Source organism: Oncorhynchus nerka, linkage group LG4 (assembly GCF_034236695.1).
Source record: "Oncorhynchus nerka isolate Pitt River linkage group LG4, Oner_Uvic_2.0, whole genome shotgun sequence".
Classification (NCBI taxonomy): domain Eukaryota; kingdom Metazoa; phylum Chordata; class Actinopteri; order Salmoniformes; family Salmonidae; genus Oncorhynchus; species Oncorhynchus nerka.
Window position 1 is genome coordinate 84949760 of NC_088399.1, and position 25236 is coordinate 84974995.

A 25236-nucleotide genomic window follows, 5' to 3' on the forward strand; every position below is an offset into this window, starting at 1 on the left:
CGGGGAGGATTCAAATGTTTTAACAAATCTGGGGTCGTGTGTAATATGTGCTAATGTCTATTAATCTCTTCCTCGATCAGCCTTGAAATAGGACTGTATGTGGACACCAACGTTGCAGAGGTGGGAGAGAGATTCCTTTAATGAGTGTTTGCAATAATGCATTCCACTCCGTTTGTTTTACTCTCTTAAGGCAATTGTCCAATAATTCTTCTTTATACCCTCTTGTTTTGAATCGTTCACATAAATCTTTGGCATGCACCTCAAATGATAAACCAGAGTCACAAATGTGCCTAATGCCAAGGAGTTGGCTATATGGTCAACTACAGGCTGATCAAATCCACAAGTTTGCAATAGAGAAGTAATGGAGGTAAATATGCCTTGGGCAGAGACGAGAATAACTAAAAGAACACTTGGATATCGGACTAAAAAACAAAACCCGAGGCCGAGCGTCACCTTTGCCAGTGGCAGAACAGAGGCATGAACCAGTTGCCTGCCTGTAAATAAGTCACACCACAGAGAATCCCCAGCTAGAACTCTGCCTACCACTTCCTTATTTTGTTTGTTAGATTCCAAGCCATTAATCTTTCATGAGGAGATTATAGCGGGACCCTGGCTTCCCTGAGGGTACCTGGTAGGAGGCTGGCAATATCACTCACTGCATTATTCATATGGTACTTTTGTCCTCAGATGTTGCTTACAGAATGAATGAATCCTAAACCGTACGTGAGCTAATTGGAGCGGCATGGATGTTAAAACAATCCCATAAACCTTCCTGCTAATGCTGCATGATTAAACATGTAGATGACATTATAGAACAAGTTGTCTATACAGATTTTCTCTGCACATAAAAACAAAAAAATGCATTGTTTACAACCTCAATAAGCTTGCATATCAAGGATAGAAAGAATCAGGAATACTGTACACAAGCATTGGTTAGGCTACATATTCATACATGCATGTATACACATCAGGGTTGGGTTCAATTACATTTCAATTCAACAATTTCCTCATATTTCTTTTTTTCTATTTCCTAAATTGACTGGAATTGAAATGTAATTGAAATGTACTATCGCTGTACCATTCACACCATCTGTATCCTCTGCATGTGTCAATAAACTTTCATCCGATGTAAAAAACACCATTTCAAATTGTGCTACATAAACCATCAAGATGGTCGGTCACATATTAGCATTTTTCTAGCATAATGTTCAAAACATCTATAAGTGACTTTGTTGATCTTCAAAATCAATGACAGATACTTTTGGATGATTTGGACATGATGCGCAAAAAATGCTAATATCGGTCCCATAGACTTCTTACAGGATAAGGAAACCAATGTGTCATCTTGTCATTTAGGTGAACTATCCCTAAGCCTCCCTGATGTCTGCTGGTAATGAAGGAAGAAAGCTGCCTTTTTTGGAATTCCGTGATTGAAGGTTTTTATCTTAATGTCAGCCAAGTAAACAGTGTGCATTTTCATACAGGGTTTCAGGAACCAACATCTACACTACCTGTTGAACTACTCTTAGATGGATTTCTATCAGTCCAGATCCCTTTATAGTGTTTTAATATGATAATAAATCATTTAGTCCAGGGGCATTGTACATATACATTTTGAACTGGACCTCCTGCTGACAACTAGGCCCACTACATTTCATATTCATATCTAAATGCTATGCCTACGATGAGTGACAGCGACACACATGAGTGACAGCGATACACATGATGACTAGATGTCACATCCCTTCTCTGAATCCTTCTCCCTGGCTCTGTGGCGTCTTCACTGTCTTACTCACGTGGAGCTGAGTGATGTTGAAGTTAGATTTGACAGGACACCAATCCCACGTCTCGCCCTCCAGAAACAACCGCAACTCCTCCAGGCGTGTCCTGGGCGGGTAGAGAGAAAGAGAGGGATGAAGAGAAAACAAAGAACAAAAGAAAGAAAGATGAAAAGAAAGAGAAAGAGACAAGAAGAAGAGCGAAGTAGTCAGCGTTTGCAGATTAACGACTCGTTGCCATTTACTTTCTAGCACAAGGGCTCTTGTTCCAGAGGAAATGCATGGACTCAAACAGAGCGGGGAAATGCCACAGTGGGCACGGAGGGCAGTTTGTAGAGGGAGAAAGGGCAGTCAATACTCTGCTGTGCTCATCGAGGCACCAGACACCCCCCCCCCCCAACCTCCCCCTGCTTGTGAGACCCCCCACCTGGCGTCTCTCTCTTGGGGGTCAATACCAATTCATCCAAACGAAATGTCAGTGTAAACATCAAACATGACAGAGTCCTGGTCCCGCAGCGTACAGGTGTTTGAATACATGGAACAACATTTGTAACAACAGCGACCAGTTACAGGGATTATTACGAGGTGTTATGTCAGAAAAACATAGTGCCAGATAAGTCAGTCATGTAACACCTTTTTTATTCAGAATAAGAGACTTGGTATTCAAGCAGACACAGTGGACGGGAAGTGCCGTCAGTGCACAAGGCATACCTGATATCTAGAAGCATCTCTTGAATCATTCTAAGTTATTGGTGGACAGAAAAAGTAGCTACAATGTCATATCCTCCGGTAAGCCCAGGGGGGGGGGACAATATACACTACCAGTCTAAAGTTTGGACACAACTACTCATTCAAAGGTTTTTATTTATTTTGAACTATTTTATACATTGTAAAATAATAGTGAAGACATCATAACTATGAAATAACACATATGGAATCATGTAGTAACCAAAAAACACTAATGTACTTGTAATGTCCTCTTGCTCAGTTGCGCACCAGAGCTTCCCACTCCTCTTTCTTTTCTGGTTAGAGACAGTTTGCTCTGTTATGTTCTGGGAGTAGTACACAGCGTTGTACCAGATCTTCAGTTTCTTGGCAATTTCTCGCATGGAATAGCCTTCATTTCACAGAACAAGAATAGACTGGCGAGTTTCAGAAGAAAGGTCTTTGTTTTGGCCATTGTGAGCCTGCAATCGAACCCACAAATGCTGATGCTCCAGATACTCAACAGTCTAAGGAAGGCCAGTTTTATTGCTTCTTTAATCAGACAACAGTTTTCAGCTGTGCTAACATAATTGCAAAAGGGTTTTCTAATGTTTAATTAGCCTTTTAAAATGATAGCTAATCCATCTAACACAACATACCATTGGAACACAGGAGTGATGGTTGCTGATAATGGGCCTCTGTACACCTATGTAGATATTCTATTAAAAATCAGCCGGTTCCAGCTACAATAGTCATTTACAACATTAACAATGTCTACACTGTATTTCTGATCAATTTGATGTTATTTTAATGGACAAAAAAATAGCTTTTCTTTCAAAAACAAGGACATTTCTAAGTGACCCCAAACACACACTGACTAAATACTAAAAAGTATTTAGTCAGCCACCAATTGTGCAAGTTCTCCCACTTAAAAAGATGAGAGAGGCCTGTAGTTTGCATCATAGGTACACTTCAACTATGACAGACAAAATGAGAAAAAAAAATCCAGATAATCACATTGTAGGATTTTTTATGAATTTATTTGCAAATTATGGTGGAAAATAAGTATTTGGTCACCTACAAACAAGCAAGATTTCTGACTCTCACAGACCTGTAACTTCTTCTTTAAGAGGCTCCTCTGTCCTCCACTCGTTACCTGTATTAATGGCACCTGTTTGGACTTGTTATCAGTATAAAAGACACCTGTCCACAACCTCAAACAGTCATACTCCAAACTCCACTATGGCCAAGACCAAAGAGCTGTCAAAGGACACCAGAAACAAAATTGTAGACCTGCACCAGGCTGGGAAGACTGAATCTGCAATAGGTAAGCAGCTTGGTTTGAAGAAATCAACTGTGGGAGCAATTATTAGGAAATGGAAGACATACAAGACCACTGATAATCTCCCTCGATCTGGGGCTACACGCAAGATCTCACCGCGTGGGGTCAAAATGATCACAAGAACGGTGAGCAAAAATCCCAGAACCACACGGGGGGACCTAGTGAATGACCTGCAGAGAGCTGGGACCAAAGTAACAAAGCCTACCATCAGTAACACACTACGCCGCCAGGGACTCAAATCCTGCAGTGCCAGACGTGTCCCCCTGCTTAAGCCAGTACATGTCCAGGCCCGTCTGAAGTTTGCTAGAGAGCATTTGGATGATCCAGAAGAAGATTGGGAGAATGTCATATGGTCAGATGAAACCAAAATATAAATGTTTGGTAAAAACTCAACTCGTCGTGTTTGGAGGACAAAGAATGCTGAGTTGCATTCAAAGAACACCATACCTACTGTGAAGCATGGGGGTGGAAACATCTTGCTTTGGGGCTGTTTTTCTGCAAAGGGACCAGGACGACTGATCCGTGTAAAGGAAAGAATGAATGGGGCCATGTATCGTGAGATTTTGTGTGAAAACCTTCTTCCATCAGCAAGGGCATTGAAGATGAAACGTGGCTGGGTCTTTCAGCATGACAATGATCCCAAACACACCGCCCGGGCAACGAAGGAGTGGCTTCGTAAGAAGCATTTCAAGGTCCTGGAGTGTTCTAGACAGTCTCCAGATCTCAACCCCATAGAAAATCTTTGGAGGGAGTTGAAAGTCCGTGTTGCCCAGCAACAGCCCCAAAACATCACTGCTCTAGAGGAGATCTGCATGGAGGAATGGGCCAAAATACCAGCAACAGTGAGTGAAAACCTTGTGAAGACTTACAGAAAACGTTTGACCTCTGTCATTGCCAACAAAGGGTATATAACAAAGTATTGAGATAAAACTTTTGTTATTGACCAAATACTTATTTTCCACCATAATTTGCAAATAAATTCATAAAAAATCCTACAATGTGATTTTCTGGATTTTTTTTCTCATTTTGTCTGTCATAGTTGAAGTGTACCTATGATGCAAATTACAGGCCTCTCTCATCTTTTTAAGTGGGAGAACTTGCACAATTGGTGGCTCACTAAATACTTTTTTGCCCCACTGTAAGTTGGAGAGAAAAATAATTATGTAATCAGACCTGTGTTCAAACAGGGAAACATTCATATAACTTTGGCAAACATTCATATAACTTTGGCAAACATTCGCTAGCTAGGGGCGAGGTGCCTCACCTGTGATAGTTCTTGAAGTAGTTGACACTTTGACGTTTAGCAACTTACTGACACAGAACTCTTCCCCCACTTGCATCAGCCTGAGAGGGGGAGGGGGAGGGAAAGAAAGAGAGAGGGTAGAGAGAAAGAGAGAGGGTGGGTAGAGTGGGAGAGAAAGAGAGAGAGGGAGGGTAGAGAGGGAGAGAAAGAGAGAGGGGGAAAGAGAGGGATGGTAGAGAGGGAGAGGGAGAGAAAGAGTTAGAGGGGAAAGAGAGGGAGAGAAAGAGAGAGGGGGGGAAGAGAAGGAGAGGAAGAGAGAGGGGGGAAGAGAGGGAGAAAAATAGGTTGACGGGGAAAGAGAGGGATGGTAGAGAGGGAGAGGGAGAGAAAGAGAGGGGGGGAAGAGAGGGGGAAAAATAGGTTGAGGGGGAAAGAGATACAAATGAGAAGCAATGCAAAATTAGATGGAAAGAACACAAAAGCGAGGAGGGGAGAGGAAAAGCATCTACCAGCAGCATCTGAATAGTTCAATGACCCCCATAGAGTTACTTCACAGCCATGTGGCCCAGAGACCGATCCCAGAGGAACCCCTATTCTCTCTCCCCACTGGCCCGTAAGGACACAGCCGACCCAGAAACCCGATTCCTTAATTGACAAGCTTGTAAAGAGCCAAACTACAACTTTGTTCTGTTGGCGGAACAAGCAGATTAATTTATGCCCACGTAACTCCCTCTCCGCTCTGGTTGTGGTTCTTTTAAAACAAGGGGTTTCACATGGACTAAGGGGCAAGGCGGAGGGTTTAGGCTTTCGGTCCACCTCGTTCAAACCAATCACTGCTAATGAGGATGTGGTCCTAGAAATAGAATTACTAGAACGGGGATCCCCATTCAAGTCAATGTTCTATGATGGGTGGGCCGGCGTTCATATTGAGTGTACCCAATTCTATTTAATTCTATATACCTGCTGATAACATCCAGGACCACAATGAAGTCATCGTATTTGAAGTTGGACATGTCTGTCCCAAGCAGATACGCTTTCACTTCCAGCTGGACTTCCTGAAGGGAGAAGGGGAGCAGAATACTTGTTAGAGAGAGATATGGGAAGAGGGAGAGAGAGACGAGCGAGAGGGGGGGAAGAGCGAGATGAGAGATGAATTGAAAAGAGCGAGAGAGATGAGAGATGAATGGAAAAGAGAGAAAGAGAATGAGAGAGGGTAGAAATGAAAGAAAGCTTGTGTTCAGACCTGCCAGATTCGAGTGAGGCCATGTTCCAGCTTCTTCTTCACATAACTGTGGTCCACAACCGTGTCTGCAGTGTCTGTGGCACCCGTCTCATCTGGGGACACAAATCACACACGGATTCATAAATACATCACACTTTAGTACCAGGCCTTATTCTCTCATCTGTTGTTGTGTTATTAATAGTGACTCATGATGTCAGTTGATCGTTCAGATGTTTCTGGAACTGACACTGGAACAGATTGGATTGGATTCACAGATGGCAAATTAAAATGTAATTGATATACAAAAATAGGGGCAACTGAAAATATGGTGTCCTTACAATAGGAGAGTTGAAAATAAAAAAGGCATGAAACGAGAGTTTCAACCTCCATCTTAATAGTACCAGTGATACCTCTGCTTCACAACCTCCATCTTAATAACAGAAACATATTCCACCCCCATCCTCGTAGCAGTAACAGTGTCATTCTTAATAACAGAAACATATTCCACCCCCATCCTCGTAGCAGTAACAGTGTCATTCTTAATAACAGAAACATATTCCACCCCCATCCTCGTAGCAGTAACAGTGTCATTCTTAATAACAGAAACATATTCCACCCCCATCCTCGTAGCAGTAACAGTGTCATTCTTAATAACAGAAACATATTCCACCCCCAACCTCGTAGCAGTAACAGTGTCATTCTTAACAACAGAAACATATTCCACCCCCATCCTCGTAGCAGTAACAGTGTCATTCTTAATAACAGAAACATATTCCACCCCCATCCTCGTAGCAGTAACAGTGTCATTCTTAATAACAGAAACATATTCCACCCCCATCCTCGTAGCAGTAACAGTGTCATTCTTAATAACAGAAACATATTCCACCCCAACCTCGTAGCAGTAACAGTGTCATTCTTAATAACAGAAACATATTCCACCCCCATCCTCGTAGCAGTAACAGTAGTGTCATTCTTAATAACAGAAACATATTCCACCCCCATCCTCGTAGCAGTAACAGTGTCATTCTTAATAACAGAAACATATTCCACCCCCATCCTCGTAGCAGTAACAGTGTCATTCTTAATAACAGAAACATATTCCACCCCATCCTCGTAGCAGTAACAGTGTCATTCTTAATAACAGAAACATATTCCACCCCCATCCTCGTAGCAGTAACAGTGTCATTCTTAATAACAGAAACATATTCCACCCCTATCCTCGTAGCAGTAACAGTGTCATTCTTAATAACAGAAACATATTCCACCCCCATCCTCGTAGCAGTAACAGTGTCATTCTTAATAACAGAAACATATTCCACCCCCATCCTCGTAGCAGTAACAGTGTCATTCTTAATAACAGAAACATATTCCACCCCCATCCTCGTAGCAGTAACAGTGTCATTCTTAATAACAGAAACATATTCCCCCCCCATCCTCGTAGCATTAACAGTGTCATCTTTGCTTTCCCACGCCGTCATACTAACAGGAATTTTCCAACCCCGTGCAAACAGTAAAGTTGGCATTCAACCACATTAGCCATCATGTTACTGATGAGCCCCACGGCCATACCCTCCTCATTAGCTTCAGTGTTTCCTCTGTAGGTGATGTGATGACAGGAACAGAACAGCGGAGAAAGACAGACGTTACAGCCATTGTCATGTTGTCATTCAGACTTTGACACTAAAGAGGTCACAATGCCTTTCTCTGCCAGCCAGCCAGGCAGCCAGCCTATCCCCAGGCATCACAACAGAGAGAGAAGAAGGGAAGGACAGAGGTGGGCGGAAACTGACTTAGATCTGAAGACTTGTTGTATATGAGGGAATGTTGCCTGTCCTCTGCAGTCAAGGCTGTGAGTCAGTGGCTGACTGCGTGTAGTAGGTGGCTGACTGCATGTAGTAGGTGGCTGACTGCGTGTAGTAGGTGACTGACTGCGTGTAGTAGGTGGCTGACTGCATGTAGTAGGTGGCTGACTGCATGTAGTAGGTGACTGACTGCGTGTAGTAGGTGGCTGACTGCGTGTAGTAGGTGGCTGACTGCATGTAGTAGGTGACTGACTGCGTGTAGTAGTTGGCTGACCGCGTGTAGTAGGTAGCTGACTGCGTGTAGTAGGTGGCTGACTGCGTGTAGTAGGTGGCTGACTGCGTGTAGTAGGTGGCTGACTGCGTGTAGTAGGTGGCTGACTGCGTGTAGTAGGTGTATTGATGTGTGTGTATGTGTGTGTCTGATATGGTGTGTATTGATGTGTATGTGTCTGATATGGTGTGTATTGATGTGTATGTGTCTGATATGGTGTGTATTGATGTGTATGTGTCTGACACGGTGTGTGTATGTGTGTGTCTGATATGGTGTGTATTGATGTGTATGTGTCTGATATGGTGTGTATTGATATGTATGTGTCTGATATGGTGTGTATTGATATGTATGTGTCTGATATGGTGTGTATTGATGTGTATCCGTCTGATACGGTGTGTATTGATGTGTCTGATATGGTGTGTATTGATGTGTGTGTGTCTGATATGGTGTGTATTGATGTGTGTGTATGTGTGTGTCTGATATGGTGTGTATTGATGTGTGTGTGTCTGATATGGTGTGTATTGATGTGTATGTGTCTGATATGGTGTGTATTGATGTGTCTGATATGGTGTGTATTGATGTGTGTGTGTCTGATATGGTGTGTATTGATGTGTATGTGTCTGATATGGTGTGTATTGATGTGTATGTGTCTGATATGGTGTGTATTGATGTGTATGTGTCTGATATGGTGTGTATTGATGTGTGTGGTGTGTGTCTGATATGGTGTGTATTGATGTGTGTGGTGTGTGTCTGATATGGTGTGTATTGATGTGTGTGTGTCTGATATGGTGTGTATTGATGTGTATGTGTCTGATATGGTGTGTATTGATGTGTATGTGTCTGATATGGTGTGTATTGATGTGTATGTGTCTGATATGGTGTGTATTGATGTGTATGTGTCTGATATGTGTGTGTATTGATGTGTATGTGTCTGATATGGTGTGTATTGATGTGTATGTGTCTGATATGGTGTGTATTGATGTGTATGTGTCTGATATGGTGTGTATTGATGTGTATGTGTCTGATATGGTGTGTATTGATGTGTATGTGTCTGATATGGTGTGTATTGATGTGTATGTGTCTGATATGGTGTGTATTGATGTGTATGTGTCTGATATGGTGTGTATTGATGTGTGTGTGTCTGATATGGTGTGTATTGATGTGTGTGTGTCTGATATGGTGTGTATTGATGTGTGTGTGTCTGACATGATGTTTATTATTGGGAAAGGGATATACCTAGTCAGTTGTACAACTGAATATATTCAACTGAAATGTGTCTTCCGCATTTAACCCAACCCCTCTGAATCAAAGAGGTGCGGGGGGCTGCCTTAATCGACATCCACGTCATCGGCGCCCGGGGAACAGTGGGTTAACTGCCTTGCTCATGGACAGATTTTTACCTTGTCAGCTTGGGAATTCGATCCAGGAACCTTTCGGTTCCTGGCCTAATGCTCCTACCCGCCGGGCTCCCTGCCGCATCGGTGTGCGTGTTTGATATGGTATTGATGAGTGTGTACATTAAGCAGTGAAGGACGAAGGTGGTCTGTGCCTGATTGGCTACAGTACATGCATCTCAAGAGGAAGTATAAAACATGGAGTATTTGGAGGATCAACATTGAATTCCACTGACAGAAAGTGGTTGAGCTTGAGATGACCTTGAACTTTGTGGGAGGTGTCTGAGTGAGGTCACTTCCAACCCCTACAGTTCTAAAGGGCAATTTCATCACAGAACCACAGCAGTGGGAAAATGCACCCAAACACAGCAAGCAAGGATACATGGAGAAGAAAAAGACCTTGCTGGCAAGAAGTTAACTTCAGCCTGAGACAAGGTACCTCAAAAGGCTAAACTACGTATTTTGTACCAGCAGCATAAGGTTTGAACACTCCACCACTACCCTCCTTAGAGACCACTGGCATGGATCAAAAAGAGAACAAAAACTAAAGGGTAATCTAGATGAAGACATAGGTTGGACAGGCTTTGTCTTTTGGAGTGACATTCCTACTTATTGAAATCCCTAGCTATAGAAAGTGGGAAATATTCAGGTATGTGATACGTATGCAATATAATCCAGGGATTAAGAAACAGGGCATAAGAGGGCTTCGTTCATACAGAAAAGGTGATACCTGCCAGTCGGTAAAGACATCTCCCAGGCCATCCCAGAATAGAACATCTGAGTTGTGCTAATTATGCTTTGAAAAGAGGAAAACGGACTGAAACGACCCGAGACATGGACTGTTCTCCATGCTCCCGTACGGCAGGTGGAACCGGCGCATCAAGGCTCAGAACAACAGACTTCTAAACGGCTTCTATACACTGGCCATAAGACTGTTAAATGCCCAACAACTACTGCTCCCCCCCCCACACCCCTGCTAAAATTATTATTGATGAAATGTATTACCACTACGCTGTTGTTCATTGATTATTGATTGCAATTACCATTAGTATCTATCTATTCTCTCCTGGTACTGGCCACTTGTACTCCTGTTCACATGTAAAGTATACACTGAGTATACACAACATTAGGAGGATCTGCTCTTTCCATGATATAGACCGGCCAGGTGAATCCAGATGAAAGCCATGATCCCTTATTGATGTCTTAAATCCACTTCAATCAGTGTAGATGAAGGGGAGACAGGTTCAAATTCCACTGACGCACCTGCGCACCTGCGCGTCAATCTAAGTTTATCTGTCAATCTGTCAATTTAAGCTAGAGATATCTTTTTGCATTGGATGCATCTCAATCCACTGTAACTATGTCGGCCTTCCGCACCTGAGGTGAAAGGTGACAGAGCTAGAGCAGTGTTTGCCACGATCAGTCTTTTCACGAAAACGTCTGTAGTGTCCAAACAGTTTGGCCTAGAAACTAATATGACTCCACTGTGGAAAGGGGAGACTCTCATGAACACGATGGTACTCTCTGTTTTGCTTTGACCCCCACAAGTGCCACAGGACTCCTCTGAATGTAACCCATACAAATAAATAAAGTATGGAGGTAGTTCTGCGCCAACAAAAATAAGGGGGTAAATGTGTTCTAAGAAAAACAAGAATATTTCCTGAGATTTCTTATATTTCCTAGATATAGGACAGACACTTCAACACTGTATTCCTTATGAGTGACGCAGCGGTCTAAGGCACTGCATCTCAGTGCAAGAGGCGTCATTACAGTCCCTGGTTCGAATACAGGCTGTATCACATCCAGCCGTGATTGGGAGTCCCATAGGGCAGGGCACAATTGGCCCAGCGCCGCCCGGGTCTGGCCGGTGTAGGCCGTCATTGTAAATAAGAATTTGTTCTTAACCGACTTGCCGAGTTAAACGTTAAAAAAATCGAATAAATGAATGTGTTATTCAATGCGTTTCTATGGGCTATAGTAGTTGGCCAAATTCAATATTTCCCCCAAAAATGTTTTATCCCTCCATATGTTAGCTTAGTAGTACACCCCTTGTTCTGAGAGCAAAAGGGGTCCCCAATGTTTAGTACACTGTGTATATTACCACAAGTATATAACCATCAGTATTTATATACTCGTGCTACCAGTCACTTTCCAGCCCTGTTTACATGTATATCCACCATGCACCCACCCGTCACTATTAATTATTATTATTATTATTTATCCTGCTACCAGTCACTTTCCAGCCCTGTTTACATGTATATCCACCATGCACCCACCCGTCACTATTAATTATTATTATTATTATTTATCCTGCTACCAGTCACTTTCCAGCCCCATGTATATCCACCATACCCAGTCACTATTAATTATTATTATTATTATTTATCCTGCTACCAGTCACTTTCCAGCCCTGTTTACATGTATATCCACCATGCACCCACCCGTCACTATTAATTATTATTATTATTATTTATCCTGCTACCAGTCACTTTCCAGCCCTGTTTACATGTATATCCACCATGCACCCACCCGTCACTATTAATTAATTATTATTATTTATCCTGCTACCAGTCAATTTCTCCTAATCCCCCTCCTACATTTCCATATCTACCTCAAACTACTCCAGTATCCCTGCACATTGTAAATGTGGTATTAGCACGGACCCTGTATATAGCTTCCTCTTTTATTTATTGTATCTTCTTTATTATATATCATTTACTATGAGTTGTTATTTAGATATTGATTTATGCACTGTTGGGGTTAGAGCTTGCAAGTTAAGCATTTTACTGTACTTGTGTCACGTCCTGACCTTAGTTCCTTTTTTATGTCTCTATATGGTTTGGTCAGGGTGTGAGTTGGGTGGGCATTCTATGTTCTTTATTTCTATGTTTTGTGTTTCTATGTGTTGGCCGGGTATGGTTCTCAATCAGGGACAGCTGTCTATCGTTGTCTCTGATAAGGAATCATACTTAGGCAGCCTGTTTTGCCACCTTAGGTTGTGGGATGTTGTTTTTTGTTAGCTCTGTGTAGCCTTCAGAATGTGACGTTCGTTGTTCTTGTTTTGTTTGGTGTTCGGATTAAATAAAAAATCATGAACACGTACCATGCTGCACCTTGGTCCACTTCTGCCGACGAGCGTGACACGCCTGCCCTTCTTCTGCCCAGAGAGATATTTGTTCCTGTCTGCAAGATGAACTGAGGACCCATCTGGCTGTACAGACTCAGACAGTATATCCCTAGAGAGCCATGTTTCCGTGAAACAGACTGTTACAATCCCTAATGTCTCTTTGGAAGGAAATACTCCCTCTGAGCTCATCAACTTTATTATTCAGTAACTGAACATTAGTGAGTAATATACTCGGAAACGGTGGGTGGTGTGCGTACCTCCTGAGTCGGACTAGAAGTCCACTCAGAGTACCTTTTTTCCACCATCGGTGTTTAGGATCAGCCTGTGGAATCAGTTCAATTGCCCTGGGGGGTACGAACAAAGGATCAGACTATTATTCCTGGTCGTAATGCTGGTGAGTTACCACCGCTCTGATATCCAAGTTCTACTTGGCTGTATGTCATAACACAAATAAATTCCTGGACTAATAATTTAAGAAATAACACATACAAATCAAAATAGTGCAAAGTTTCCTAAGAGCTAGAAGCACGGCAGCCCTATCCATCAGCTCCATTTTTGCTTTCAAACTAGAGATTTCGTGGCTAATTGAGGTAAGATAATAATTCTGCTAAGAATATGCGTGTAATAAACTACACATTGACACATTTAAAAAATACAAAGTTCCAGAGCTTGTCTTTAACAAGTGAGCAAGAAGGGAGATTAGCTCTTCTGACTGTCTGGGAGATGTAGAGAAAAGGTTAATGCTACTAATGGGAACAGGGGAGGGAGGAAAGAGGAGAGGAGCCCGATGAGGAGGGTGATGTAACCGTGCAAAGACTTAAATGGTTAGATAAAGTAGTTCTAGGTTACTTTTTATCCAGGTTGGGCCTCAGTTTGACACCATCATAATATGAATTAATATAGTGATAGAAGTCATTGCAATGTTCTCCAGAAAAATATCACAGCAGGGTCAAATCAGTTAAACTTGGACAAGGAAAAATCTGGGAAGTGAGTGAGATGTGATGAAACAGCATCCAGGGGCTTTCATTGTGTTACTGTTACACATTTCAAAATTGTAAACAGATATCCTCCCCCGACAACGGAAAGGAAGGATGCCAGAAAAAAACAACCAGCCAACGTCTCACAGCACAAAGTTCCAAGATGTAGTTTCGCCAAGTACTTCAACAAGATAAAACTGTGACAAGGAGCCTTGAGAAACCTGGACGGTCTCCAGTCAAATCCTAGCCAGCCAAAACGTCATTTAAACACCCATTTAAAATGAATGAATGACTTGTTATTTAAGCAATAAGGCACGGGGGGTGTGGTATACGGCCAATATACCACAGCTAAGGACTGTTCTTAAGCACGACGCAACGCGGAGTGCCTGGACACAGCCCATAGCCGTTGTATGGTGGCCATATACAACAAACTCCAGAGATTCCTTATTGCTATTATAAACTGGTTACCAATGTAATTAGAGCAGTAAAATGCAATGTTTTTGTCATACCCCTGGAATACGGTCTGATATACCATGGCTGTCAGTCGGTCAGCTTTCAGGGCCCGAACCACCCAGTTTATAATTCATCTTTTGACCTGGCAACAACATTTACCTCATCATCACATTGGAAGCGACGAAGATGACGTTGGAGTGTGAAAACACACAACAAAGCTGGTCACAGGCCAGGGAAAGCAATTTACCTGCTGATAGGCCCGGCAAATGAAGGAGAGAAGCCGCCTTAACAAATACAGAGGTTAGTAGCAGAGGCAATGGAAGGCAATGGGAGGCGTAATTGTCCATTTTCGCCCCAGGGATTGCTGTATTATTTAATGTCTCAGACACATAATTAGCCAAGCAATCATGTACATGAAAATGCCTAAATGATCAGGATCAGAAGGAACTGGTGTAGCTACGTATCAATGACGGCATCTGTTACACTAACTATGGAGTCACTTTTGGTCTGAATCAAGGAAGGCAGTTGTCCAAGTTAGGCCTTAATATATCATAGGCACACCAAGAAATAACACAAAAAAACAGGACATGTTGTGAGAAATCCTATGCTCCTAAGACATTTTTTTTAAAACATTTTTATTTAACCTTTATTTAACTAGGCAAGTCAGTTAAAGAACAAATTCTTATTTTCAATGATGGCCTAGGAACAGTGGGTTAACTGCCTTGGTCTGGGGCAGAACGACAGATTTTTACCTTGTCAGCTTGGGGATTCAATCTTGCAAACTTTCGGTTAATAGTCCAACGCTCTAACCACTAGGCTACTTGTCGCCACATCATAAGCCAATCACAAATGACCGTGAAAAAACCCGACTTGTTCACCAACAGCAAACGTTACTAGTTCATCGATCTTGATTTCATTTTATGTTGGTTTCATCTTAGAATGAGGCGTAGCTGTACCCGTGTCAAGGCCCCCTCTGTCCTGGATTGAGTGTATGTTTAGCGTGGAAGTTCTAAGCGAAAGGTCAATATGAAGGGTTCCAGTCAGTGCTGTGAGCTTGTAACCAATCCACTAACATCAGCCATTTATCCTCTCACCACCGAGGACATGTCCGAGCTGATCGAATATGACACTGGGTGAGCTAAGGCTGCAAATTCAATTTGGCAAGATGGGAGGGAACCCTTCGCCCATATTCAATTTAGAAACAACTTCCCTTTATTGAGTGGTGACAATAATTACTGATACATCATGGTGACAGGTTCATTAATAGCAGCTGTGGTGACACTCCGTGGATGTGATGCAGGCTGCGTACCGAATAACACCCTATTCCCTGAATAGGGGCTCTGGTTAAAAGCAGGGCACTTTATCTGGAATAGGGTGCCACTTGGGATGCATACGCAGCGTTGCAGCCATCAAGGGACCTTTAAATTATTTTCTCCAATGACAGAGAGGAGCCTGGCGGTCATGCAGGGCGCCCGGTAGAACGTGTTGGGGACAAGGACACACCGCACAGTCTGACAAATTAAGGCCAGCATGTGAATCACTCTTCTTAAGGCTTTGGTATACACAGAGATGTATACCCACTTATAAGAACACACAAACCGAATACACACACACGCACACACACACACACACACACACACACACACACACACACACACACACACACCCTTTACGTAGAGGAAGGGTGAAAGCGTATGCAGAGTGAGGACACCTTCACTTAGAGGGTAGTAGAGGACAGCCAATCACACCCACTGATATGACAGCACTTCTTGATGGATGGCCCCGCCTCCTCTGATTAGCACTGAATGTTCCTTCACTCACAGAACAAGGAGATATGCTTAACTAAGGTTTGGAAGCTGGAGACTTGAAGGGCGCGTTCCAAACGGAAACCTATTCCCTATTTAGTACACTACACAGGGAATAGCACGCCATTTGGATCTCAGCCGAAGTCTCAACGGCACCAGTGATCAGGGGATGAAGGCATTACCGTGGTCCCATTCGTCATCGCCCATTTTCTTCATCAATCCAATGAACTGAAGGGGGAAATTAAACCCATTTTCCACAGAGAAAGGACAAGTTCCGCATCTGAGCCAAAACTACTATTGATTGAAAAAGTATTTGAAAATGCAAACTAATAGGAAGGAAAATAAAACTTTGCTGAATAATACAACTGAAACTTTATCGCCATTGAAACAGAGCCAATGGTTGTTTGTCCCAGACTTGGATACCTTAGTAAGGTGATAGTAGTGATGACAAGCTGGAAGTTTCTTGCTTATCCCAATATACACTCATATTGGACTGCCTTTGTGGTCTCAAATTATCTAGCTACCTGCATCTCTCTGGCTCATAGTTATACACACTACCAGTCAAAGGTTTGGACACCTACTCATTCAAGGGTTTTTCTTTATTTGTTCTATTTTATACATTGTAGAATAATAGTGGAGATGTCAAAACTATGAAATAACACATAGAATAATGTAGTAATGAAAATAGTGTTAAACAAATCCAAATATGTTTTAGATTCTTCAAAGTAGTCACCTTTTACCTTGATGACATCTTTGCACACTCTTGGCATTCTTTCAACCAGCTTCACCTGGAATCCTTTTCCAACAGTCTTGAAGGAGTTCCCACATATGCTGAACACTTGTTGGCTGATTTTCCTTCACTGTGCGGTCCAACTCATCCCAAACTATCTCAATTGGGTTGAGGTCGACTGATTGTGGAGGCCAGGTCATTTGATGCAGCACTAAATCACTCTCCAAGTGCGACTGAAATTTTCCGGATTGACTGACCTTCGTGTCTTTAAAGTAATGATGGACTGTCATTTCTCTTTGCTTATTTGAGCTGTTCTTGCCATAATATGGACTTGGTCTTTTGCCAAATGTGGCTGTCTTCTGCATCTTTTGTATACCACCCCTACCTTGTCACAACACAACTGATTGGCTCAAACGCATTGAGAAGGAAAGAAATTCCACAAATGAACTTTTAACAAGGCACACATGTTAATTGAAATGCATTCCAGGTGACTACCTCATGAAGCTGGTTGAGAGAATGCCAAGAGTGTGCAAAGCTGTCATCAAGGCAAAGGGTGGCTACTTTGATGAATCCCAAATATGAAATATTTGAGTAGTTGTATATATAAATACACCTTCTGCCTTTTCAGCAGATAGGCCATTAGCTTAGCTACCTTGTAATAACATGTAAATCTCCCTGAGCGATTCACTATGGCCTGTTTTGGAGACCATAGCAGTATTGCACTTGATAACCCTGTTTGATTGTGATGGGGGGTTGGGTTTCTCAGAAAAGTAGAACACTCCAAACGTCATTCATTTGATCTAATCTAAATATCATGTAAACAATGCGTGGTCCTCCCTGTGGCTGTACGGAATCATCCTTAATAAATACAGGAATAATACATCATTAACTCCTAACAGGGGGTGAGCACTGAGGGACATGATGTTGTCTCTAATTAGGATAAATACATACATATTTTTCTCTTACAAATATCAATCAAAACAGTGCTTAAATTGAAATTAACATGATAATGGAATGGAAATGTACTGTATATTTACAGGTTTAAATATCACAGTTTATCTCCATTTATCTCCATCGTGTGGATCTAATCATCTAATCATTAGAAACATTAGATTCAAGAGGTCTTTGGAGGGCTCGGGGACTTTTCAAAGTCAGCAGTGTGTTGGCGTCAACAAAGCACAAGCACCTATCACTTTCAGGCTTGGTTGGTTCAATGACCTTCTACATGGACAGCCTGAAAGAGGGAGAGCCACTGAAGCAACACTAGAAAACAAATTCCACTTGACTATCAACACACTGGTAAGCGCGGTGACAAATTCAACCTCAATTACCCATACCATCACGCCAATGTGTGCTGTGTGGGCTGTGCAAATGCAGCGCTGCGCATTCACAACCATTTTCGTTATATGAGGTGGGCAGACGAGAAGGCAGTACCGTAGCTCTGCTCTCTACAAAGGGCAAATGCAATACTTACAAAGCCATCAATCGCTGTGATCAGGGGATAAGGCATCATGGTCCTACTCGTCATCGCCCATTTCCTTAATTAATCCAACATACAGAAGGAGGAAATGAAAAGACTTTTCCACAGAGAAAGGACAAGTTCTGCATTTGAGTGAAAGCTACTGCTGATTGACAGAGTATTTGAAAAGGCAAATTAATAGGAAGAAATTGTCACGCGTGCTCCCGCTCTCCCTCTGGCGCTCAGGCTGCCATTATTACGCACACCTGTCACCATTATTACGCACACCTGTCACCATCATTACGAGCAGCTGCACAATATGGGACTCACCTGGACTCCTTTGATGATTGACTTCCCTATTTCGGTCTGCTCCTCACTTTGTTCCCGGTGTCAGCATTAATGTCCTTATGTGTTCATGTCCAGACACTGTCCTGTCCTATGATTGTTGCTAATTAAATGTTCACTCCCTGCACTTGCTTCTCGTCTACCAGCGTCGAGCCTTACAGAAATAGAGAACTTTACTCAACAATACACCTGAAACAGTAGCTCTGTTGCAATACTTAGAAATCAAATCCATCTCCAGATTTACGTCTGTGGGACAGTAATGGGGGTGGCCGGTAGTTTAGCGGTTAAACGCGATTAACCCCCAAAAAATCGCTGATTTGAAACCCCGAGCCAACAAGGTGGAAAAATCTGCTGTTCTGCCCTTGAGCCAAGCAGTTAACCCCCACCACCCCCTAAACTGCTCCCCTGGATGTCAATTAAGGCAGCCCCACGCACCTCTCTGATTCAGAGGGGTTGGCTTAAATGCGGAAGGCACATTTAGATTGAACTCATTCATTGCGCAACTAACTACTGTAGTTATCCCCTTTTCCCTAATGAAAGTCAACTCCCCTTTCTTTTTTATATATTTCTGTACACAATCATCTTAAATTGATTTAGGGGTGGCTAATAAAAAGTGTCTAGCTTCTAAGAACTTCTAGAGGACGAGGGGAAACTACGGCAGCAGAAATGCAAGACGAACTGTACAACGTGAAGGTGAGGGCGGCTAAAGAAGGGATCTTTATTATATGGAATGTTCCAGGCGTTTAGGTGTATTAAGCCTAAGGCAATCAGGGCTTTAGGTGTAATAAGCCTAAGGGAATCAGGGCTTTAGGTGTAATAAGCCTAAGGGAATCAGGGCTTTAGGTGTAATAAGCCTAAGGGAATCAGGGCTTTAGGTGTATTAAGCCTAAGGGAATCAGGGCTTTAGGTGTAATAAGCCTAAGGGAATCAGGGCTTTAGGTGTATTAAGCCTAAAGGAATCAGGGTTTTAAGTGTAATAAGCCTAAGGGAATCAGGGCTTTAGGTGTATTAAGCCTAAGGCAATCAGGGCTTTAGGTGTATTAAGCCTAAGGGAATCAGGGCTTTAGGTGTAATAAGCCTAAATGAATCAGGGCTTTAGGTGTGTTAAGAATAAGGGAATCAGGGTTTTAGGTGTAATAAGCCTAAGGGAATCAGGGCTTTAGGTGTATTAAGCCTAAGGGAATCAGGGCTTTAGGTGTATTAAGCCTAAGGCAATCAGGGCTTTAGGTGTATTAAGCCTAAGGGAATCAGGGCTTTAGGTGTAATAAGCCTAAGGGAATCAGGGCTTTAGGTGTAATAAGCCTAAGGGAATCAGGGCTTTAGGTGTAATAAGCCTAAGGGAATCAGGGCTTTAGGTGTATTAAGCCTAAGGCAATCAGGGCTTTAGGTGTATTAAGCCTAAGGGAATCAGGGCTTTAGGTGTAATAAGCCTAAGGGAATCAGGGCTTTAGGTGTATTAAGCCTAAAGGAATCAGGGTTTTAAGTGTAATAAGCCTAAGGGAATCAGGGCTTTAGGTGTATTAAGCCTAAGGCAATCAGGGCTTTAGGTGTATTAAGCCTAAGGCAATCAGGGCTTTAGGTGTATTAAGCCTAAGGGAATCAGGGCTTTAGGTGTAATAAGCCTAAGGGAATCAGGGCTTTAGGTGTATTAAGCCTAAGGGAATCGGGGCTTTAGGTGTATTAAGCCTAAGGGAATCAGGGCTTTAGGTGTATTAAGCCTAAGGGAATCAGGGCTTTAGGTGTATTAAGCCTAAGGGAATCAGGGCTTTAGGTGTATTAAGCCTAAGGGAATCAGGGCTTTAGGTGTAATAAGCCTAAGGGAATCAGGGCTTTAGGTGTAATAAGCCTAAGGGAATCAGGGCTTTGTGTGTATTAAGCCTAAAGGAATCAGGGCTTTAAGTGTATTAAGCCTAAGGGAATCAGGGCTTTGGGTGTGTTAAGAATAAGGGAATCAGGGATTTAGGTGTATTAAGCCTAAGGCAATCAGGGCTTTAGGTGTAATAAGCCTAAGGGAATAAGGGCTTTAGGTGTATTAAGCCTAAAGGAATCAGGGCTTTGGGTGTGTTAAGCCTAAGGGAATCAGGGCTTTGGGTGTGTTAAGAATAAGGGAATCAGGGCTTTAGGTGTAATAAGCCTAAGGGAATCAGGGCTTTAGGTGTATTACGCCTAAGGGAATCAGGGCTTTAGGTGTAATAAGCCTAAGGGAATCAGGGCTTTAGGTGTAATAAGCCTAAGGGAATCAGGGCTTTGTGTGTATTAAGCCTAAAGGAATGAGGGCTTTAAGTATATTAAGCCTAAGGGAATCATGGCTTTGGGTGTGTTAAGAATAAGGGAATCAGGGCTTTAGGTGTATTAAGCCTAAGGCAATCAGGGCTTTAGGTGTAATAAGCCTAAGGGAATCAGGGCTTTAGGTGTAATAAGCCTAAGGGAATCAGGGCTTTAGGTGTAATAAGCCTTAAGGGAATCGGGGCTTTAGGTGTAATAAGCCTAAGGGAATCAGGGCTTTAGGCTTATTACACCTAAGGGAATCTGGGCTTTAGGTGTAATAAGCCTAAGGGAATCGGGGCTTTAGGTGTAATAAGCCTACGGGAATCGGGGCTTTAGGTGTAATAAGCCTAAGGGAATCGGGGCTTTAGGTGTAATAAGCCTAAGGGAATCGGGGCTTTAGGTGTAATAAGCCTAAGGGAATCGGGGCTTTAGGTGTAATAAGCCTAAGGGAATCGGGGCTTTAGGTGTATTAAGCCTAAGGGAATCAGGGCTTTAGGTGTATTAAGCCTAAGGGAATCAGGGCTTTAGGTGTATTAAGCCTAAGGGAATCAGGGCTTTAGGTGTATTAAGCCTAAGGCAATCAGGGCTTTAGGTGTATTAAGCCTAAGGGAATCAGGGCTTTAGGTGTAATAAGCCTAAGGAATCGGGCTTTAGGTGTATTAAGCCTAAGGGAATCGGGGCTTTAGGTGTATTAAGCCTAAGGAATCAGGGCTTTAGGTGTATTAAGCCTAAGGGAATCAGGGCTTTAGGTGTATTAAGCTGAATCAGGGCTTTAGGTGTATTAAGCCTAAGGGAATCAGGGCTTTAGGTGTAATAAGCCTAAAGGAATCAGGGCTTTAGGTGTAATAAGCCTAAGGGAATCAGGGCTTTGTGTGTATTAAGCCTAAAGGAATCAGGGCTTTAAGTGTATTAAGCCTAAGGGAATCAGGGCTTTGGGTGTGTTAAGAATAAGGGAATCAGGGATTTAGGTGTATTAAGCCTAAGGCAATCAGGGCTTTAGGTGTAATAAAAGGGAATCAGGGCTTTAGGTGTATTAAGCCTAAAGGAATCAGGGCTTTGGGTGTGTTAAGCCTAAGGGAATCAGGGCTTTGGGTGTGTTAAGAATAAGGGAATCAGGGCTTTAGGTGTAATAAGCCTAAGGGAATCAGGGCTTTAGGGTATTACGCCTAAGGGAATCAGGGCTTTAGGTGTAATAAGCCTAAGGGAATCAGGGCTTTAGGTGTAATAAGCCTAAGGGAATCAGGGCTTTGTGTGTATTAAGCCTAAAGGAATGAGGGCTTTAAGTATATTAAGCCTAAGGGAATCATGGCTTTGGGTGTGTTAAGAATAAGGGAATCAGGGCTTTAGGTGTATTAAGCCTAAGGCAATCAGGGCTTTAGGTGTAATAAGCCTAAGGGAATCAGGGCTTTAGGTGTAATAAGCCTAAGGGAATCAGGGCTTTAGGTGTAATAAGCCTTAAGGGAATCGGGGCTTTAGGTGTAATAAGCCTTAAGGGAATCGGGGCTTTAGGTGTAATAAGCCTAAGGGAATCAGGGCTTTAGGCTTATTACACCTAAGGGAATCTGGGCTTTAGGTGTAATAAGCCTAAGGGAATCGGGGCTTTAGGTGTAAAAGAGGAATCGGGGCTTTAGGTGTAATAAGCCTAAGGGAATCGGGGCTTTAGGTGAGAAGGGAAAGTGTAATAAGCCTAAGGGAATCGGGCTTTAGGTGTAATAAGCCTAAGGGAATCGGGGCTTTAGTATTAAGCCTAAGGGAATCAGGGCTTTAGGTGTATTAAGCCTAAGGGAATCAGGGCTTTAGGTGTATTAAGCCTAAGGGAATCAAGGTGTATTAAGCCTAAGGGAATCAGGGCTTTAGTGTATTAAGCCTAAGGGAATCAGGGCTTTAGGTGTAATAAGCCTAAGGGAATCAGGGCTTTAGGTGTATTAAGCCTAAGGCAATCAGGGCTTTAGGTGTATTAAGCCTAAGGGAATCAGGGGCTTTAGGTGTAATAAGCCTAAGGGAATCGGGGCTTTAGGTGTATTAAGCCTAAGGGAATCGGGGCTTTAGGTGTATTAAGCCTAAGGGAATCAGGGCTTTAGGTGTATTAAGCCTAAGGGAATCAGGGCTTTAGGTGTATTAAGCCTAAGGGAATCAGGGCTTTAGGTGTATTAAGCCTAAGGGAATCAGGGCTTTAGGTGTAATTAAGGGAATCAGGGCTTTAGGGTAATAAGAAGGGAATCAGGGCTTTGTGTGTATTAAGCCTAAAGGAATCAGGGCTTTAAGTGTATTAAGCCTAAGGGAATCAGGGCTTTGGGTGTGTTAAGAATAAGGGAATCAGGGATTTAGGTGGCCTAAGGCAATCAGGGCTTTAGGTGTAATAAGCCTAAGGGAATCAGGGCTTTAGGTGTATTAAGCCTAAAGGAATCAGGGCTTTGGTGTGTTAAGCCTAAGGGAATCAGGCTTTGGGTGTGTTAAGAATAAGGGAATCAGGGCTTTAGGTGTAATAAGCCTAAGGGAATCAGGGCTTTAGGTGTATTACGCCTAAGGGAATCAGGGCTTTAGGTGTAATAAGCCTAAGGGAATCAGGGCTTTAGGTGTAATAAGCCTAAGGGAATCAGGGCTTTGTGTGTATTAAGCCTAAAGGAATGAGGGCTTTAAGTATAGCCTAAGGGAATCATGGCTTTGGGTGTGTTAAGAATAAGGGAATCAGGGCTTTAGGTGTATTAAGCCTAAGGCAATCAGGGCTTTAGGTGTAATAAGCCTAAGGGAATCAGGGCTTTAGGTGTAATAAGCCTAAGGGAATCAGGGCTTTAGGTGTAATAAGCCTTAAGGGAATCGGGCTTTAGGTGTAATAAGCCTTAAGGGAATCGGGCTTTAGGTGTAATAAGAGGGAATCAGCTTTAGGCTTATTACACCTAAGGGAATCTGGGCTTTAGGTGTAATAAGCCTAAGGGAATCGGGGCTTTAGGTGTAATAAGCCTACGGGAATCGGGGCTTTAGGTGTAATAAGCCTAAGGGAATCGGGGCTTTAGGTGTAATAAGCCTAAGGGAATCGGGGCTTTAGGTGTAATAAGCCTAAGGGAATCGGGGCTTTAGGTGTAATAAGCCTAAGGGAATCGGGGCTTTAGGTGTATTAAGCCTAAGGGAATCAGGGCTTTAGGTGTATTAAGCCTAAGGGAATCAGGGCTTTAGGTGTATTAAGCCTAAGGGAATCAGGGCTTTAGGTGTATTAAGCCTAAGGGAATCAGGGCTTTAGGTGTATTAAGCCTAAGGGAATCAGGGCTTTAGGTGTAATAAGCCTAAGGGAATCAGGGCTTTAGGTGTATTAAGCCTAAGGGAATCAGGGCTTTAGGTGTATTAAGCCTAAGGGAATCAGGGCTTTAGGTGTATTAAGCCTAAGGGAATCAGGGCTTTAGGTGTAATAAGCCTAAGGGAATCAGGGCTTTAGGTGTAATAAGCCTAAGGGAATCAGGGCTTTAGGTGTATTAAGCCTAAGGGAATCAGGGCTTTAGGTGTGTTAAGAATAAGGGAATCAGGGCTATAGAAGTACGAGAGGTTAGAGGGTGGACAGTGAAAAAGGGCTTTAGTGGTTGCTTGCCTGAATTAAAGGGGAGGGGACCGTGCAACGCTGAATTAAAGGGGAGGGGCTATTGGTCAGCCAAAGGCCTAGTGTTGTGCTGAATTAAGGGGATGGGCTAGATATTGGTGGGACAGGTGTACCTGTGAGTCCTCCTTGTCACGCTCCTCGTGCCACTGCATGGTCCGGTGATAGCTGAGCATCACCTCCCATAATGCCTTGCACAGGTCGCTCAGGCAGGGGAAGTAGCTGTCTGGAGTGATGTGCTGCGGATGACACAGAAAAGATGGAGACAAAAATGGAAAAAGAGAGTGGGAGGGAGGGAGAGATTAAGTGGGAGAGAAAAAGAGAGTGGGAGAGAAAGAGAGGTGTTAGATACACTTCCTGTTTTTTCTACCTGTGAGGCCACAATGAAGAAATTATGTGATTGCCAGACATCAATTATTCGCCCAGCACCTAAAGAGGTACGTATGCTCACAACCATTTCTGTGGAGTTATTTTTGACCACAGGACTTGATGTGTAGCCTATAAGGGTGGGTTTGTTTAACACCCAAACAGCCAGAGGCCAGAAAAGGATGAAATATGCCACTGAACGTAATTGGCCACAAATTTCTACTGATCATCCATAATCAAGGAGAACTTTCATATATAACAGTCTAAATAACAGTCATTTACAGCAGAGAAATGTTGATGTCTGGCTGAAACTCTTCTCCTATCCATCCTGTTGCTTGCTTAAGCCAAGGACTCACATCTGAG

General features: G+C 42.9%; 1 protein-coding gene and 1 pseudogene across 1 annotated transcript in view; both read right to left on the bottom strand.

Annotated features, from left to right (window-relative positions):
• The window catches only part of LOC135571540 (syndetin-like), a 50608-nt gene extending 25946 nt beyond the window's left edge, over nucleotides 1–24662 (bottom strand). The window contains exons 1-7 of the mRNA XM_065018145.1: nucleotides 24624–24662; nucleotides 16302–16347; nucleotides 6312–6403; nucleotides 6029–6123; nucleotides 5090–5169; nucleotides 2775–2895; nucleotides 1797–1887 (exon numbers count right to left, since the gene is read on the bottom strand). Of these exons, the coding sequence (XP_064874217.1) occupies nucleotides 1797–1887; nucleotides 2775–2895; nucleotides 5090–5169; nucleotides 6029–6123; nucleotides 6312–6403; nucleotides 16302–16347; nucleotides 24624–24662 (564 nt within the window). The remainder of the gene's footprint in view (nucleotides 1–1796; nucleotides 1888–2774; nucleotides 2896–5089; nucleotides 5170–6028; nucleotides 6124–6311; nucleotides 6404–16301; nucleotides 16348–24623) is intronic.
• LOC115115609 (syndetin-like) overlaps nucleotides 24373–25236 on the bottom strand; it is a 136936-nt pseudogene continuing 136072 nt past the window's right edge.